This window comes from Strix aluco, chromosome 3, assembly GCF_031877795.1.
Source record: "Strix aluco isolate bStrAlu1 chromosome 3, bStrAlu1.hap1, whole genome shotgun sequence".
NCBI lineage: Eukaryota > Metazoa > Chordata > Aves > Strigiformes > Strigidae > Strix > Strix aluco.
The window spans coordinates 130897361-130916877 of NC_133933.1; the positions used below are offsets into that span (position 1 = coordinate 130897361).

Sequence of the window (19517 nt, forward strand, 5' to 3'; positions counted from 1 at the left end):
CAAAGAAAAGGCAAAGTAGTAAAGCAAGTTCAAGGGAACAGAAAGGTACCAGCATTTCCTTGTATCCTGTTGATCCCACCACGGACAGGTGGCTGCTGTAACGGCTTTCAGCCAGCTCCAAAGGACACTGGGCAATGGCGTCCGAGGGAATATTGGAACTGAGACAGAAACCATCCAAAAATGGGGATGCAGATGGTGCTCTTTGGCAGTGGCTCCAGGGTCTGAAAGAGCACTCTCAGCAAGAGCAGCGTGTTCCCTGGCTGTCCCCTTCAGCAGCCCGAGGGCTGAGTTACAGGGTGCTCAAACACGCAGGATGTGAGACAGCTGCCTGAACAGTGGCTTCTCCTGCTATCTGAGATGCCACTTATTTTCCGAGACACGCACACGGGCCTGAGAGATACGACGCAGGGTCTGCGCAGAGACCTGCTCCCTTCTGGCACGGCAGCTGGAGGCTGGGTTGAAGACGCTGAAACATCTGAAGTAACATCAGCGTAACTGAATCTTCCCTGACAAAGTCTCGCAGAGGGCATGGTCACTGCACTTAGGGTTCTTCAGAGCTGCAGAACACACGTCTGGTTTTGAGCATACTCCTCAACCCATGGTACAGATATGCTCAACCCCAACAACGCTGAAGAAATCCACTTAAGTAGGAGTAATTTAATAGGACTGTTCCCCTAGTGCTGGTTGTTCTGTTTCCCAGCAACTCCAAGCCTCTCTCACACCGTTCTGTCTCTCAAAATAGCAACTGCAGGCAGACAAAAACTCTCTTATGAATTATATCAAAGCAATTTATTTTAAAATCATGAAGAGGCTAAGCTAGACAACAGAAGAAGAAAAAACCCTACAGCCGCTCCTCATAATGCAGAAAAAGAGACTTACTTGCTTTCAAGCAGTAACGGCAGCAGTTGTGCCTGTAAGCAGCTCAGTCTGTAAGCACCCTATCTCTAAAATTATCTTACCCCCATGCAGCTCCTAAGAGGAAAAGTCACTTCCACTTACTGATTATGTTGTTTACTATTAAAAATAAAGCCAGGGAGATTAAAAGGCTTTTTTTATCTTCTTGCCCAAGGACGCAGTGCAAGTTATGACATTTAGCCCTACTCCACTGGTGCCTAACAAAAGGCTCTCTGTTTAAGTGGGGCGTGCTGTTGAAGAAGGCCTGTGGAATAACTCAACAGACCGAGGAAAAACGAAGAGGACAAGGACAAGAGAAGACATGATAGCCAAACTGATTTCAATAATTCAAATTATTGAAATCCAAGAAAGGGAAGGGATAAATGTTTAAGAAGAGATAAACACTTCTTCAGTCCTGAAGGTACTTAAGTATTTAAAATATGCCAGATCACATAACTGTATAATATATCTACAGTTGTACACCCACCAGTCCTTCCACCTTTGTGAACAATCTTTGTGACCATGCAAATTCCTTCAAACCCAGTGATTAGCAGCATTAGGAACTCAACTTTTTTTCAGGCTGAGTCAGAACACTCTCGTCCCTCCTTTGCTTTGCCATGCAGGTGTTGTGTGGCAAATAACCTGCCACAATCACCTATCACTACTCTCCTCAGAGCAGTCCAACTTGCAGTACAACCTTACCCATCTCTTCTTTCCCTCTTCCCCAGAATTTTCTTTGCTGGTAGCAAAGTTGCTTTAAGAAATTTCCCGATTCCCAGCAGTGTGGCTCCAGCTCCTTCCCTCCCTACAATTCCTACCTGCTGAAAATGTTTTAATGGCCATGCTCTAACTGAGAGTAGAAATTTCCCATTTGCCTTTGGTTTTCTTTTGGTTTTGGTTTGTGGTTTTTTGTTTTTTTGTTTTTTTGTTTTTTTGTTTTTTTTTCAGGAGGGGATGAAAGACAAAGGAGAGCCCAAATTATAAGTGCAGATTTTCCCCCCCCAAATAATTTTTTTAACAAATACTCACTTTTGGTTACAAAGCAAGATCAATAACTCTAACTATAAATACACCATGGAACTGTGTTACAGTTTCAGACTTCTCCTATAACTGAGAGATAATAAAACGAATTCTACCTTTTATTTTACACGGTGGTAGTCCTTTAGCTGGCTGTTATTTGGGAACTGACATTACTGAAAGATTTAAACGAAATTATCTTGGTGATCTTTCACTATTCTGTTTGTTTATATATTCCTTTCTTTTAACAGAAAACTAAACAGGAGGCATTCTCATAAACTCATAGGCAGCAGGAGGGAAGTTTTCTTCCCTCAGGCTCATGGGAAAAGAGTGATGCTATGACTATCAATTACTGTTGCAATTCTCTGGTGGAAGAACTGCCTCAGGGCGTATCCTGTCTCAGGCCAGCCACATGATCCTCTCTTTCTGTCCTGTGTTGCCCTATGTTTGAATTTAGCTTGTTATTCATTAGGAAAAAATCTTGAACTGTGTCTGAAAAGTGCCTGGGCAATAATGCTTTCCAGGCTACCTCCCAAGGAGAATGGCAGAAGCAGCAGGTAGATTTAACTCGTCAGACAACTGCTAGTTAGACTGAACACGTTACTGCCTCCTGCTTTTGATAACTCCACGTCTTCTCTGATTGAACTGCTCTCTCAGCTCTGACAGTTGGTGTGAGTGTTCTCTAGAGACTGTTACAGGCAGAATTGCTTTTCTAGAGGCAGTAGAAATTTGTTCTCTGATGGCTCTGACCTGCATGCTCTGAATCCTGCTAGGTTTGCTGGAGCCTGTAGCCCACAGTCACGCTGGTACACAAACTTAACCCGAAAATATTTGTCGTAAATTAATATCCTGAGCTGAACAACTGCTGTAGCACTTAAACTGCTTCAAACTGAGCAAATTGAGAGTCCTGCCTTAACCGAACTGGTGTTTCCTAAAGAAGATTAGGGAGTGCTCACATGGGCACAGCAGAGCTGGGGATTTGCAAAGAGCAGTGATCTGGGGCACTAAATTCTTCAGAAACCATAGCTGGATCTAACAGAAAACTACCTTTTCTCCACTCAGTTTGGCCTTGAGCTAGATAGTGCCACATAAGTAATGGTTGCAGAAAGGGCCAGAAACACACGGTCAGGTGTGTAAGAGTCAGTCCATTTCTTTTGGAATCAATCCTCACTTGCTCAACTTAACGTGACCATGGAAGTACAGCTCTATTGCACACACACTTTATTCTGTTTTCAAAAGGCTAATTTGCCCAAGCCTGCTTTTAATGCACAGTGCCAAGACAAATTCATTGTAGAATATTTAGCATAATGGATATTCAAAGCTTACCTCACCATTAACTTCCTTGTCCGGGGAAACTTAGGTATACTTTTTTTTCTTTACAATTATTTTTAGCTTTGCACAGTGATATAGGTATGGAAAGCCAAATGGGGTCACAATTCTGGCCGCCTATTAAGCTTTCCTCTTCAGCATGGGAAAAAACTATTCTCGCATTATCTGTACGAACCCTTATGAACCACATAGCCCACTGTTTTCTGATATCCCAGGTCTCATAATTTGATGTTAGCTGGAAAAACTATAGTTGCAATGAGGATTCGATTGGCACCGTACTACTTTAGAGACTGAAAAGTAAAAAATTTCAGATTGTTTTACCTTAGTACTAAAAATACATGTCCACATTTAAATAGCTATTAAGTCATTCCAACAATAAAAAAAAAGTCAAGTAATTATATGGGTTTAAATGATATTTTTCTCAAGCTACAGGTTGAACCAAACAATCACCCCGTTATTCACTTTAAAACCAGACAATCACCCTGTTATTCACTTCAAAACCTAAGACCAATTATTTTACCTGCCTTCCCTGTGAAAGGGCAGCAGTCATGAAAACCACCCTAAACTTTCTGGTCTGTAAACAGACAGCTGAGGTTAATTTCTCAAGTGCAGAAAAAAAAATAGGATAAAGATGAAAGTAGTTAAAAGACAAGACAGCAAATGACATTAATCTCTGTCTATATGACTAAAAAGCAAAGCCATCTGCTCTTGTTCTTTAAAGAGGTCTCCGGCTTCAATTTAAATTCTCAAGTTCGTTTGGAAGACACTGAAAAGATGGCATCCATCTGTCAATTTGCACTTTTCCTAAATGTGGTCTTTATGTTTTAGGAACCGATGAATGCATATGGGTGGTCCTGGTAACAATTTCCATTTTCAAGAAGTGATAGTTTTTATAAGACAGCTGAGACTGCTTGGACTTCCTCCTTCCTCTCCATATGCCTGCTGTGATGGGCTTGGGAGAATTCCAAAGCATCACAGAGAAATAAATATATAGTCCTCTGGACCCTATTTTAGATACTCTTAAGTTAAGACACTATAAAGCTCACTTGCCTGGACAAGCAAGAGACTATTGGGCAGGAGCTGTAAGTCTTGACAAAATAATATTTTTCATTTAAATGACACATTTCTATCTCCTGCGGTTGTAAAGACAACCTTCAAGTACAAACTGAGAGTGATCACTGCTTTGATGCCTGCCCAAAAAATGCTCCAGTGCTGCTGTCCCTGTGGGAGGGAGAAAGCCCTTACAGAAGCTGAGCGTTAGCGGTAACAACCTTTTCTTTCCCTCAGCTCTGCCACTGCAGACTGATCTGTGTGTCAGGGACTCATGGACTATTTCTGCCCACTCAAGGGAGGTCTGTCTCCTTGAAGAATAACAGGAGTGAAGAGTATCAACAATTCACTGTTGGTGCAGTGCTCAAAAATGTACCTTGCTGAGTTGGAGGAGGAAAAGCAATCGGTATGAAGATTTGTTAGAAGACGTGACACTAACTTGAGAGCACACAGTGGAGTTGATAGCCACAGCAAGTTCTTCAGAGGTCATAAAAAGGGAATTTCTAAAAATTGGAAACATGAGGGAAAATACAGGACATAGCCAAGATTAAACATTACCAATCAGATTCGCTTCACCTTTTCATTTTTACTGCCATCAACATATAGAATGAGTGTCTGCCACATAATAAACAACATTAATACCTTGCAGAATAAAATTAGACAAGTTGGATTTCTAAAACACAATGAAAGCAACCCTGAATACTTCTATTGAAGAAAATATACTTTGATTTCTCAAAGGCTTAATGACTTCTACCATTTCATGTGTGACTTCACCATGATTTTTCACACAGCTGATGTAGTAGGATATCTAAGAGAGCTCAATATTTCAAGCCAGTGCAGATTACATGAAGCTCCATGTTTTCCACTGGGTTGAGGATGGAAGGCAGCTTCTGTTTTCTGAATTCTGACATTCAAGACAAAGTTGCTTCTTGACAGACTAACCAAGGGAATCTACAGTGTGCTGACCCCCTTGAAAATAAACACGAGCTGTACAGTTGACATCATCATTCTCCTACATGGCTGTGAAATGAGGACAAATTACGGTTGTCATCTAATGCTTTTCAGGGTGCAGTTTCACAATGGGCATAAGTTTATCAACTCCTGCCCTCTCCCCTGCCACCAGCCTCCTTTGCATCAACTTGGGTTTAAGATTGTTTTAAACTGTCCACGAAACTAACCCCAAAGCCACACACACTGTATTTGCCCATCAGTAGTGTAAAAAGTCAGAATAAGATCCTGAATGCTGAGACCTTTAAGTGTTAGCATCTAAATATCTCTCCTGTACAATACACCTAGGCTGATCAATTCATTTTTTTCTAAGCTTAGTTTTTCTCTGGTTTAGCTCCTCAACGACCTTACAACAGGTTTGGGCAAACTTGTGCCAGTGCTAGAGGTGCAAAAGGGCCGTGTTGCTGGAAGATGAGGAATGGGGCACCATGAAGCTGACCTTACATTAGCTGACATTGATCCCTACGCTGTGCTGCTCAGGACATCTGGTGTGTTCATAACCATCTAAAATAGAGTTCAACTGCCCTGGACCCAGCCAGACCCAGCAAACATTACAAGGATATGTTTAAGGTAAACCCTTGAGTTTTACAGCATTAGCTCCACAACACAGAAGACAAAGACGACTTGCTGTGGCAGAGAACAGACATTCATGCTGTTAAAACCCAGGAGCATAACCTTTCACAGACAGAAGGCTGCAAGAGGAAAAACATACTAAATTAATTCAGGAAGCTCTATTTGCTACTCCCTTGGCAGCCAGTCTGCTGTCAAAATTCTCTCACAAAATTCTTACTAGCCAAAACACCTGGTTTCATATACGAGAATCCAATGGCAGATTCAGTCATCGTAATAAATAAACTTACTGCTTGAGCTATGACTGTCAGTGTTCTCAAAGAATGAATTACCATTCAAAATTTCTCATGTCTTACCTGGCTACATTAGGATGAACATCTCCTTGGGCACAGGTTAAATGATTTAATCTTGCTCCTATGAAAGCCCATAATGAATCTAACCTAAATACTTCAGGGAATGATCTTGCAATATCCAAATAAGGCTGTTGCTTTGTAATGTACTATTACATAAAAAACCAAAACCAATTGTGCCAAATGATTTTACAGATGTGTTTGGCTACATATTGAAACTCTTCTTGACTCTGCCCAGTATTTATTGTCCAAATTGAAAATCAAAAGGAATACTCAGGTAATATAATAATGCATCTCTAACAATGGAAAAGTCAGGGGTTTTGGTATATACAGCTTGCAAAGAAGCAGAGCATGACACTGATCCAACACAACTATGTACATAAATAATATGAAGCAAACTGAAGAAGGAACATAATCTGTTGGATTAATGCTATAAAAATGATTCTGAATAGCAAACAAAACCTATCTGTAAAATGAATGCTAATATTTTAACAGCTGTGTCTCAATCTAACATTACAAACCATCTGTTACATCTACATACCAGCAAAAACACATATACACACAGAGACACACACACACAGACATACACACAGATGTACACAGACACAGATGTACACACACAGAGACATACACACACACAGACGTACACACACACTTGTCAACAGTTGGCTAGGAGGGAAGATTTGCATCTTTGGGCCTCAAAATCAAGGATATTTCCCAGGGCAATATTTAAAACATATTGTCTACTGGCTTGACAACTATTTATTTTTCTTTCCCTCATGCTTCATTTCCAGGAAGGCTACACTATCAGCCTACTATACTAAGCTGTCTTTTGGTATAGTTAATTCTAAAAATTAGCAGGTTGATTCACATGCATAAGTAATTTGGAATGGTTTTCCTGGATGTGTGGTCTACCCTCTGCAAACCCCGCAGCCCCGTTGTCCCACATATGCATTTAGACTAAGATCCAACCCAAATCAAGCTGCACTGTCTCCAAATCTCAGTTCAGCAGCACCTTCCACTTCATTTTACAGAGTTACTCTACTACAGCTGTTACCATTTCTCTTCTCTCATATACCAATTACAGTTTTCAGACTATTTTGATTGTAAGGATTCTCAGGGGATTATATCTGGTTTGGTGATTATTTTCGCCAATTTCTAACACAAGTAAAGCTGCAGTACTTAGTACTCTTCACATGCATTAATTGGCATGTGAGACATGGGCAGATGATGATATAATCCAGATTTTATTCAGGAAAACTTGTAAATTTACCTGGAAGTTTGAGTAAAAAAGCAACAGTGTATCTATCAGCGTTACGGGGGGCTCCACGCAGAATCATCCTGTACTGTTGCCCTCACTGTCAGCAAGTACAATAAAGCCATTACAAAAATAAAATGGGACCCCAGCTAGTTGAATCTTGGGATCAACTCTCTATATTTTGGTATTATGCATTAAATTCTTCCAATGTGCCATCTGCACAGCACGTACAGGTGGACACAAACAATGGGAAAATGAGGTGGCTTTGGGGAAAGTTTTCAGTTTTTGGAAAGAGATTTTTTCTTTCATTATTATAATTCTACAGTGAGTCCATATTGTCTGAACAAACACTGACTCTATTTATTGGGATGGCTTTTTTATCTTGTAAAAGAGATTGTCCATCCCAATATATATTTTTTTTACCCAATTACAGAATTACAAGGGGGCCACTAAACAGGTCTCTCTACTTCATCAGACAATAATACAGAACAGCAAAGTTAAGACTGAGAAAATTTCCCTTTACTCCAACATATTAAATGAAAAATAATTTCTGCTCAAAATGCAAGTTTTAAGATAATTAGTTGATGACTTCAAATTTTAACCCTTTTTAAACCATTAATAATTTTTAAAAAAAACAGGCCAAACGCAGCAGCTGTAAATTAAAATTTAAGATTCATTAGGGGATACTATCCCTCCCATTTAGTCCCAAGTTAATGAGATCACAGATGAACTCTAAAGGGGAAGATAGGGAAAAAGAACTAAAAATAATTGCAATTGTACAATATTTCTCCACTGGACAGGAAGCTGTTATCTGCCTCACAAGTGTCTGAATGACCAACTCTGAAACCCTCATCAAAACTATCAAATTAAGAATAAAACCAAGCTCCCAAAGTTTATTTTTCTTCCCTACAGTTAATAATTTACCAGATAAATATTTGACAGGAATTCCCACAGTGCCTCTGCTTATTTGTTTCTGCGGCACCCTAAAAGCATGCTTGCTTCTCTCAAAATAGATTAAATAATATTTTGCCCTCAAAGGTCCTGAAGTTTCTCCCTGTTTGAGGACAGAAGTTTGTGCTTAGCTCTCTTCTGCATCGCTAACATAGTTTTGGGGAAAATTGCTCCCACAGTGTATCCGGCATGTCTTTGAAACACTCTAGACAAGTAGGACAAGACCTAACACAATAACAGGATTAATAAAACAGTGGGAGGAGAGAGGGGACACGGATGGAAGGAAACAAGGGAAGACAAAAAGATTATGCAACTACTCTGTGGGGTCCCTACATAGGAGATAGACCCAAATTCTTTTCCAGTTAAATAGAATAAAGAGAAGCAAATATCTGTGGGTGTTGTGGAAGAAGTACCTCTTCAAAACGTGTCTCAAACAGTAAGTGACACTCACAAGCCCTGTAAACATACTCCGTGCGGCAGTTCTGCATGGAATATGCTGCAGGGGTGTTTGCAACAGGGGAATCGACACAGAATGGAGTCAGTGGGCTGAAATTATAAAGAGCAGGTCAGATAAATAGAAAAGGCTGCATTAAATTGCTCAGAGATGTAAGCATTTGAGGGTGATGCAAGAGACAAGTGTGTTTTCCCATTGATTGCCTCTTGGAATAATTGTCCAACGCTGCAAAATCCCTTTTATACATATATCTGTGTCTAAAAGGATGGAAAATGCAATTGAGCAAAGACCAGGTGTGTGGCTGTAAGGTAGGGAAGGCGAAGAGAGCTGGAAGCCTGCTGTGATAAGCCCCGTTTGGTTAGCCACAGCAGGGCTCAGCTGCCAGGCAGACCACTCACGAGGGCGTTTCTGCTCTGAAGAACCGTAGAAGTTCACACAGCAGAGCTGGCTTTCCAGCTCCCTTTGTCTTTTAAACCTCAGAAGCAGCAGGATGGGGACAGGATAGTGGATAGGAGGGTACATATGTGCATTTGTTAATGTTTGATGAGTTCTGCTCTGCTGATTTCACTCCTGCTTGGCTCCCACTGCCTCCCACCTCACAGATGAGGACTAACACCCAGAGATCAAAAACGTGTCCTTTAATCCGTCACACTGGCTCCTCTCCGATGGGCACAACAGGTTATGTCAGAGGAATTGGCTACTGCTGTAAGAGAATCGCTAGCCGCAGATCTTTTACAGTCCTGGCTTCAATTCAACACCCCTTTCTTGAGTCCCCTACGTGACCCCGGCTACTAATGGCAACTAGTACAAAGGGAGAGGGGAACCAAAGCCTAAATTTTAAAAGCCTGGAAGCTTACTCTTTCCAGACAAAAGCAACTGCCTCCCATTGTATCAGCAAAAAGTAACTGATGGATCTGAAGAATTATGTCGCCTTCTTGTGATGCCACTTAATTAAGGTTATTCTCAATAACGGGAATAATTTGCCTGTAGTTGCAAAGTAAGACTAAAGAAAATGTGTACTTTTCAGATTCTGAGATTTTTCAGCATTTTAGCCACAAGATTTTGTTAAAGTGCAGCTGGAGCACAAATTTTCAAATCAGACCATTTAAATGGTATTTCTTCTACATGAGGTAAAGACTATTTTTCTGTGAGAACTAGACAGACTATTTGTCATTCAAAAAGCTAGGAAGGAAATCTGAAGACAAAGTAACTGCGCTGTTCTTTAACAAATTTATATCAAACTTTAATTATTTAACACATTCGTAAAATATGCAGATAACATGTCCCAGAAGGCACTATCATGTGACAGACATTTTTGTTTTCCTGATTTTTTTCTCTATTATTGACAGTTAGCATCAAAACTGAAACTCAAGGTCAAACTTTGTTACCATCTTCTTCTCTGCAGTTACATTTCCATATTGCACCTGCCCAGATCAGACCACGATGCTAAAAAATGTACAATAAGAAAGCAGAAGGAATACTCATGAGCAGGGATTCAACTGATGGGTCTGCTGATTCCTAAGGCATATATTCACCCACTCCTCCACAAAAAAGGATGTGCAGATGTTAGATAATTAACAGTATGACTGAATCATTATGAAGGGAAAAAATGTAATAGATGTAAGTTTTCAGAGAAAAATATTAAAAACGTGAACGATGCTTTCGGAACTGTGAGGGGGAAAAAAGCTAAATGAATGGCTGACCAGAATTCTTTCACTGAATTTAAAAAGATGTTTCTCCTTGCTCAGTGCCACAAACATGACAACTTTTGTTCTATAAATCAAGAAACAGGGAATATAAACAAGTTTACAAATTGAAAGCAACTTTTAAAAGATAAATTTCGGGTTTCTACAACACACAAAGATGAACTACAAGGAGCCTTCCTTCCTTCCTTGTTCAAATTCAAATTAACCAGCCCTTTGTGCTTCTGTTCTCTCCTCTCCTCTTTTCAAATTTCCTTCCTCGTTTCCATGGGAACCCCCTCGCTGACAAGCCTCGGAGCAGAGCAAGAGGCCAAGCTTAGCAAGGGGTGTGAAAAGGGGAGAGAGTCAAAGGGCAGAATTTGGCTCGGGAGAATCAAGATGCCAACCTTTGTCACCCCACAAAGGGGGGGGTAACCATAGGAACTAACTCTGCGGGACAGAGGCAGGGAGGAGGAGGGAGTATCATGGCCAAATTCACAAGATGGGAAACAAAATGGAAAGGCATCATTAAAAACACAACGCTAGAACCTACAGTGAAAAAAAAAAAAAGTTTTACAAATTAAAAAAGTTAAAATAAAACTTTAAGGACCAAGTATCCAACTTCATGCTAGTTCTAAGTCCACATCAAATTAATTTAGATGAAACCACAGAGAAACTGGGCAAGATCTGATTCTCAAATCTGACACAAGTGTTTAATGTTCTCCTGAAAAGATGCTGAATCTTCCCGTTGACTTTGATGGGCTCTGAAAATGTTTTCTAAATGCCTCACAGATCATTGGAAGCAACACAGCTTTGGGAAGATTGCTCTTGAGCTATGGCTTCAAACATGCAGAGCCAGCTTACACTAACAGTTCTGCAGAATCTGGAAGACAGTCTAGTCGTTATTGTTACTGCAAGAGCAATCTGACAGAGCAGATTTACATATTAACATGGTATCGCATTCATATACTACATAAAAATATAAATATGGCATACTTTTATTCTTGTACCTTGTAAAAGAGACAGCAGGAGTATGAGGCATGAAACACCTCTATAAAATCACAAATGATACATAAAGGAAAAATATGATCCAATTGTTCACTGTATCTTCAGCACAAAAAGTAGGGAACATAAAAACAGCAGGTGATATGCTTGAAGAAGGAAAAAAAACCCCAATGACAGCAAATTCTTCACATAACACCTTTAACTTCTGTAACTATTTGCCACCGATTTGTCTGGATGCTACAAGAATGTATGAGTTCAGGAAGAAAACTGATAAATTTGTAGAAAAATACATGAAAGGTTACTAACACAAGACATCATTTCCAAGCCAGAAATTGCTGAACATGGAAGAACAGCCTGGGTAGATGTGTGTTACACACCTGGCCTGTTCCATCCAGCACCCATGGTGGGCCGCCGTTGGGTGACAGAGCACCAAGTCTGACCACATCGCTGGTCTGACTTCGTATTGCTGTACTTAGGTTTTTATGTTTATCCATCTCCTCCCCGATTTAATTTCTACTGGCCTGTCTCTTACAACAAATATATTCTTTAAAAGCGTATTTTATTAAACAGTTATTCTTTTGCAGGTCCAAAGTGTTGCAAGATTGAATAATGAATTCAGTTCAAGAGCACAGGGTTCCTCAATGATTAGGGATCTTTTGCAGCCCATGGGCTACTCACCTTCCGTACCAGTTTGGTGCTAGACAGAGGACAAACACTGGCTCAGTCGCCTGCCGAAAGTCACAAAACCCTCCTTAAAACATCTCTTAACGACCAGGATACAAAATGGGGAGTAAGGCAGCAGTGCACAAATGAAGAACATGTGAATCTAAGAAGACTGGTCCTTTGAATGTTAACAACATGCTTTGGTGAATTCTTCTCATACCACAGCACACAACAGCTTCACAGCCAAACAGGAACATCCCATTGATACAAAACTGATTCAAATTGCAAAAGCCATCCTAACTTTCTCTAAAATCACCACAAATGTCTCCCAAAACAAAGAAAAATGCAGCCATACCAGCAAGACAAATGATAAAATGTACGAGAACTGCTCCTTGGTGCTTAAGTTATTTCATGTTTATTCTCATCTTGTCAGTCTGTTGTGGCTTTCTTTTTGAATCTGACTATCCTATAATTGGAACCAGCATTACACACTAGAGAAAGCAAGGAAAATCCACCACTTCCAGGTGACCAGCAGAATAAAAAGTACATCCTAGCCAAGCCACACAACTTTTAAGTAATCAACGGTTATTTACATCACTGCCAACTTTTTGCATAAAAGAACATGTTCTGAAAGAATGGCACGTCAAAAGGACAGAAAACTAAAGAGCTTTCAACCTATTATGTCCGTTCGCAAGTTATAGCTGAGATATCTAAATCTTTGTATCAGAAAAGTGTAAAGGGGGAAGAGAAAGATCTTGCTAGCAACTGGGACTAAACAGAAGTGTTGGCTTGATTCTATAGAGGACACGCTAGATCTCTGCCTTACAAGGGACAAAATCTAAAGCGTGTACATGCAGAATACGAGGTAGCTACGTCAGTACTAACAGAGCTGAACTACATCCTCCAAGTTGCACATACTACTGGATATAAGTAACCTGTACTGCTATAGCATACAATATATAATATAAACACGCTTTTTGTCCCACAGCAACTGCAGATAAGGCTGATTTTGATTAAGGTAGAGAAAAAGCATACAAAGATAGGCATGAATGTCTGTACGCTTGTGGTAGGTAAGAGGAACAGTAAATGGTAAGACCAATATTCCCTTAATGCTCTGGCACAACATTCTTTTGCTTTTGAGTTTACACTTGCAGATATAAAGCTACAACTCACTATAAAGTACACTGTCATTTAACTATACAAAATAAATTCATGTGTGTTCCACCTTTCCTAATAATGCCTCTTTAAGCCTCCACCAGATGCTACAGAATTAGTCACAATGCAGAGCCATCTGCCTCCATGACCCTGAAAACGAGCCCACTGTGAATAGATGTTGATTAAGATGTAGATCATTTACTTTAAACTGAATCATTACATAGAACTAATGTTTTTTTCATATGCTTGCACTAAACTATTAAGGCTAAACTTCGTTTCCATATTTCCAGTTGGATCATCATTCAGAATTAATCTTTTATTCAAGAAAACATGAACATGGTGACAGTCTATCTTCAACGTGCAAGCAGTAGTTTATTGGTTTAACGGAAAAAAACCCAAACCCTACTTCTCTTCATTTTGTCTCTCACTACTAGTTTGCATTTTGAAAATATTCACGTGGGCATCTTGTTCTCATTAACAAACATAAAAGACTAGAAAACAGTATTTCTGAAATTATTCTCTGGAGAACATCTGTTACCCAGGCAAAAGAAAGTCTGAGCTTCTAACACCTGCTGTCTAGCTCTACTATTTGAACACTGATGATCTACATGCAGAAGTTTTAACCCTTGTGTTCTTTGTACTCCTTTTTAGAAAGAAGCATCTCTTTAGTACTCTATTCTTTCATGCTGCTCTGTACAGCACAGCACTAGAATACCTTTATCCACTTTCCTGAAATGCAATGATATGGCTCCTGGAGGAATAAAAAATTAGAGACTTGCCATCGTAATTGCTCACATTAAGCAAGCATCCATTCCACCTTAAAATGCTTAAAGTTATAATTTATATTCCCTTTGGCTGTTGTACTAGGATGGACCACATGCTCAGGTATGATCTAGGTCCACGTATCCCTTCAGTTTGCTGTTGTGGGTGTGGGTACCTCTGCACTGACAAATACCTTCCTCAGTAAATCAGTATTTGACAGGCCGGTTGTCAGAATTACAACACTCTGCCAAACACAAAACACTGCATGCAACAGCAGCCTCAAAGTCCGTCTTCTGCGCATCTGTTCCTGGACGTTACTCTGTCTGGGTTAACTGCTTCAAAAAATTTCTACCCAAGGACAAGCCTCTTTCCCTTTCTTCCTTATTTAAGTCTCTGCCAACTTCAAAGCAGGTACACACACATAGTTGTGTGCTTTATCTGAATGCAAATTACTATCTCACGTGGCCTCTTTTCCTGTCTAAAGAGTCTAAATACTTCAGTATTCATTGAATATTCAATATTCATTCAGATTATCTTGACGTTCACTGGATCTGTGTGTGAAAAGGATGGGATTGGTGGTCCGAATATGGGACCGTCTAAGGCTGTGTTCAAGAAACAGCTTCCTCAGAAGCATCATTTTACAAAATTGTCAGATCATACTAATTTTTGTATGGATCTGCCTGGGGATGGTAACAGCTCTAGTTCTTCCCAAATTGTTCTTACCCACTCAGGATTTCTACCACCTTTGCACAACACTCATGCCTTTACAGGTCAAGATTGAAACCACAAGCTGGTGTGTTTCAAACAGACAAGCCTCAGGTATTCTTAAAGCAAGAATTTCTAAGCATTACATTATCAGGCACTCCTTTGCTCTGCCTGTACTCCGCAGAATCATCTTTGCAATCCTAGCTTTGAGACATTCTGGTTTAACCATAAAACAATCTGAAATCTTTATGTGGCTATTTCTATGGTAAAAATTCAGAGTGGGAGTAAGAGAATTTAAAGCTAATGAAAGAGTAGGCTTTAATCAGCTGGTGCACTGCTTGCATTCTTATGATCTGTACAGTTCCATTGTTCTGTAGGCATCATAATCGTACACACTAAAGAGAAAATTAATCCTTACTGCAAATTAGTGTCTAAGATTAGGGTGCTTACAAAACACCAGCTGATTAAAACCTACTTTTCCATTAGCTTTATATTCTTATAGTTCTACAAGTTTTGGATGCAGAACTGAAGAATACAGAAAGCCAAGGAAAAGTCCTGAGATTTAGGAGGATATAGTGCACAGGAAAAGCAAAAGAAGAGCAGGGGTGAAAAGGAATAAAGATGGAATTAAGGGGGCAAGAAGTTAAGGATTTTCCATCCTACGTTGTCCCCATCCTTGCTGATCAGTGGGAAAGAAAGAAAGATGCTTCCCACTTGCAGCCAAAAAAAATCACTCAGAAACAGAAGAGGAATGGGGCAGTACTACCTCCCAGCTCCAGGGAAGGTAGGAATCACATTCACATAAACCAAGATCAGTGAATTTTGCACACTTCTCCCTGGCCCTTAAGCAAATCAAGAATTGAGAGACAATATTCCATGTTGAGTCCAAACCCCGCTTATCTAAAATCAGCAGTAATATATGCCTGATAGAAAAACTGTTTGAGAAACACCACTAAAAGGAGCCATTTAATACTTGACCTACCTACACTGGAAAAATGTCTAACTCTTATCCCAGATGCTAAGGCTAGACTGGGAATACATATTTATTCCTATGTCTTCTGTAAACATACTCCAGTTCTTTTCCACTTAAAAAAGACCCAAAAAATGAACTAAGACTCAAAAGATCACTGCTGGGAGAAGAAAAAAAAAATAATCTATTGCCACAGAAAAGAAACTGTGCTATGCACACAGAAATATAATTAGCAAGGGTATGCAAATCTTGCAGCACGCCCTCTGCTCTGCAGCAGGTCAATGGCATTATCCTCTGCAAGAATCAGTACAAGAAACCACTAAATTTGAAACAGAGTATGAAAAATCAGGTGTCTGCACATCTGGAGTTGCATATTCTGTGACAAAGTCCATTAACTATTCACTAGATCTGCTTCTAAATATTCAAAACCCCATGACTGGGTAGTTTATATTAATCCAATGATTCCCAGCTGGTGAACTCTGCCACCCTGATGGAGTAGGAGCATATCAGTCAACATTACTCCTCTCCCCTTCCAGCTACCCTCCTCATGCTGCAAAAACCAAATCAGCTGTGGGATAATATTATTTCTCTATTTCCCCCTTTGCATCTCCCAACTACACAGTAGCCAACCTAGCTACAGTGCATCCCTAAATCCCTACTGCTGCTGGGTTTTGATATGCAAAATGGGAATGGAAGTTGTGAGAAAGAGCAAAGGAATAGCATGTTATCTCCTCTGCCCATATGGTGACTGTATCATCTCATTTCTGGAGCGTTTGACCTCCTGTATAATCCCAAAAGACAATGCTCCTGCGTTCACCCAGAGGGACACATTTAGCCCTCAACCATGTCTGGTTCCTGTCCTTTAAAGCCTCTTTGATCCCTTGCATCATTTGTGAGGTCCCATAAAAATCAGGGTAAGAAGAAGGAAGTGCTGGCAGTATATTTAACTGCAAAAATGCTGGCAATCATCATATTAAACCAGTTCCCTTCATCAGTGACAAAAGCTTTAATAGCATGCTCCCAGGCTGCAACAGGCTACCGAGTTATTTGTTCTCTGATACAAATATTTGTCTACAAAAATTGTATTAAGGCAGATAAAAAACACTGCTTGCTAGTCTTACGCATAAGCAAATCCTTCAAGGCCAAAGGAACATTAAGTGAAAAAGGGACAGAAAATAATTCTTTGTAGCAACCATAACCCAAGATATGGATAAACAAGGTCAGATCCCTCAGGGGGACTGGGGTAATTTAATTCCTCGATTGTCACTGCTTCATTCAGCTCACGATCTATGTAACACAGCAAAATTGTGGCAGCAGTGCGGTGCAACATCATCTCAATGTCACACTATCAACACAAACACATTTAGAGGGAAGTTTTACCGGTGTAGCTGAGACAGGCTATGGTAGATGGTTATTGTAATAAAACAACATGTTAGGATATTATAGAAAATTCAAAAAATACCTTAGAATACGTTTGACATGACAGCAGATAAAAGGAATGACCCCAGTGAGACAGGAACCGGGAGGCAACCGGCTGCCGCTGTGCAGTACTGGAGGGCAGGACAGCTCCCTACTCCTGCCCGGACACCTCAGCCTTGGTCACACCAAAAATCCTGCCCTCTGCACCCATCATCTCCCACCTCCATGTGCTATCACGACTAGTGTGTTAGTCCCTGTCAATTGGCACTGCTCCTTTTGGAAAGCAGCAGCTGTCAAATGACTCTTGTTTTAGTCTCTGCTACAGCCAAGCGGATGTTCGCAGCGGTTGGACTGGTGCAACTGGTGTTTGTCCTCTGGGAAAAGAAGTCCCTTCGGAGATACTTGGGGATAAAATAACGCACCAGGCCCTTGCCTGCAGAGAGCCCTCGCTTCAGTCTTCCCAGGTTAAAGCAGGCCTTGCCGATGTAGCACATCAGAAAGCTTAAGGCACTGTCCTTCCTAGGAGTAAAGCCAGGCATAGGAACTGATTACAGTATGGACCAGTGTACACTAAGATGGACTCCCGATGTAATATTTGATTTTTCTTGGTTAAATCAAGATGGTTAATACCAATATGGCTGCAACATAATGAGTCAACATTGATGACGTAACTTATTAGCCTTTATTACAATTATGAAGGAATCATTTCAGCATAAAGTCTCAAAAAGACAACTTGCTGATTTTCTGAGTTTTTGAATAAGTTTTTAAACAGTTCCTTCAAGGAAGCAATCAATGGTATGGGAAGCGAGTGGTAAGACAACAGCTGTAGTAGTTCTCCTTTTTGCTTCCCATTCACTCTTTCTTGTATTGTACTCTTTCAGTACAAGCAAGCTGAATTTTTCTTATGGGTTTTATGAGGAACTGTTGTGAAAAAGTGCTACTGAAAAACTGTGAGAATTACAAGGCCTTCCCCCCCAATACACAAGATGAATCACACTGATTCTGCTGCTATATTATTTTATGCTGGCAGCAATTAGGGAGGGCTTGGGGATGAGAGGTGTTTACCCAAGAATGTCACAATGCAAGTTTTAATAGACTTCATTCAGTTCAAAATTTCAGTGCTCCATCCATTTAACTGCAACATTAAATAATGTATAAAAAGCCAAATAATAACTTCCTTCTTGCTAAGTACAGATTTATGGGGCAATCCAGGCTAATACAAGGAGTGGAAATATACTTATGAAAACCTGTGGCTTTTCATTCTTTTTTTCCTGCTCAAACCCCTAAAAAACTCTGCTAATGGGGGCACAGGCTGCTGCATAGTGAATTTAAGCTTGATGACAGCCTTGTTTCCTTGCACAGCCTTCACCACTTTTCATGAAGCATTCAGACATAGCCCACAGTCCATCCCCAGTCTGAAACCACTGGCCTATATGCTAATTATATAGGCAGAAGGGAGTCCTATACATACACCCACAACACCAACGCACCCATGCTAAGTTTAAGAATAGCTTTGGCATCAAGCTAGTATCTGAATTGCAGCAACACAGTGTTTCATGCAAGCTAATTTAGGCTATTAAGTTGAGCTTTGTACCACGGAGTGCAGAGAAGTAACATTTGTTTCTCAGCTGCTTCTCTCTCTGTAGCAGAAAGCTATTTTACAAAGATAAGAACAATTACACCAGTTATTCTGGCTCAGACTGAGGGTCCATATATTACTGCTTTGCTTCCCACAGTGGCCTTAAACAGACTGTTAGTGAAAGTTACATTTTTGACAGTTCTCTGAAATCATTGGTTTAAACGTGCAACAAAAGCCAGAAGAATGAACATAATGTTGGCCATTCCTAGGAAGCCATGAGCAGGAAAAAGCGTGATTTTATTTATAAATAAATCCCTAGTGTGCCCACATCTGGAGTGGTGTGCCATTCTCATCTCCACACCTCAGCAAGGACAAGGCTAGAAAAACAAGACAGAGAACGGTGACTGAAATTATTACAGGATTGAAGCAGCTGAATTGCAAGAAGAAAGCCCAAACAGCTGGAACACTTCAATTTGGAGAGGAAAAGCCTGGGGGATAAAACTGAGGTCTCCAAAATCACAAGTGCAACAGGATTTAACTGCAGCACAATATTGCACAATACTGGAACAAAAGGGTATTAAATGAAACTAGCAGGAAACTGGTTTAAAACAGGTTAGCGAATAAGCACTTCTTCACATGGTGGCTAGTGAACTGGTTGACAGTATTGTATTCATAAAATAATTTAGAGAATTCATT

At 40.2% G+C, this 19517-nt stretch overlaps 1 protein-coding gene across 3 annotated transcripts in view; it reads right to left on the reverse strand.

Annotated features, from left to right (window-relative positions):
* The window catches only part of FZD3 (frizzled class receptor 3), a 60223-nt gene that overhangs the window by 32467 nt on the left and 8239 nt on the right, over positions 1 to 19517 (reverse strand). The window contains exon 1 of one of the 3 annotated variants that reach the window (XM_074820318.1): positions 385 to 425. The exons of 1 other annotated variant lie outside the window; for it this stretch is intronic. Coding sequence is in view for 1 of the 2 variants with exons in the window: in XM_074820316.1 (XP_074676417.1) it covers positions 50 to 55 (6 nt within the window). In the remaining variant the exon portion in view is untranslated. Of the gene's footprint in view, positions 1 to 49; positions 212 to 384; positions 426 to 19517 lie in introns of those variants that run through there. One more of the 3 variants, XM_074820316.1, reaches the window with a different exon arrangement.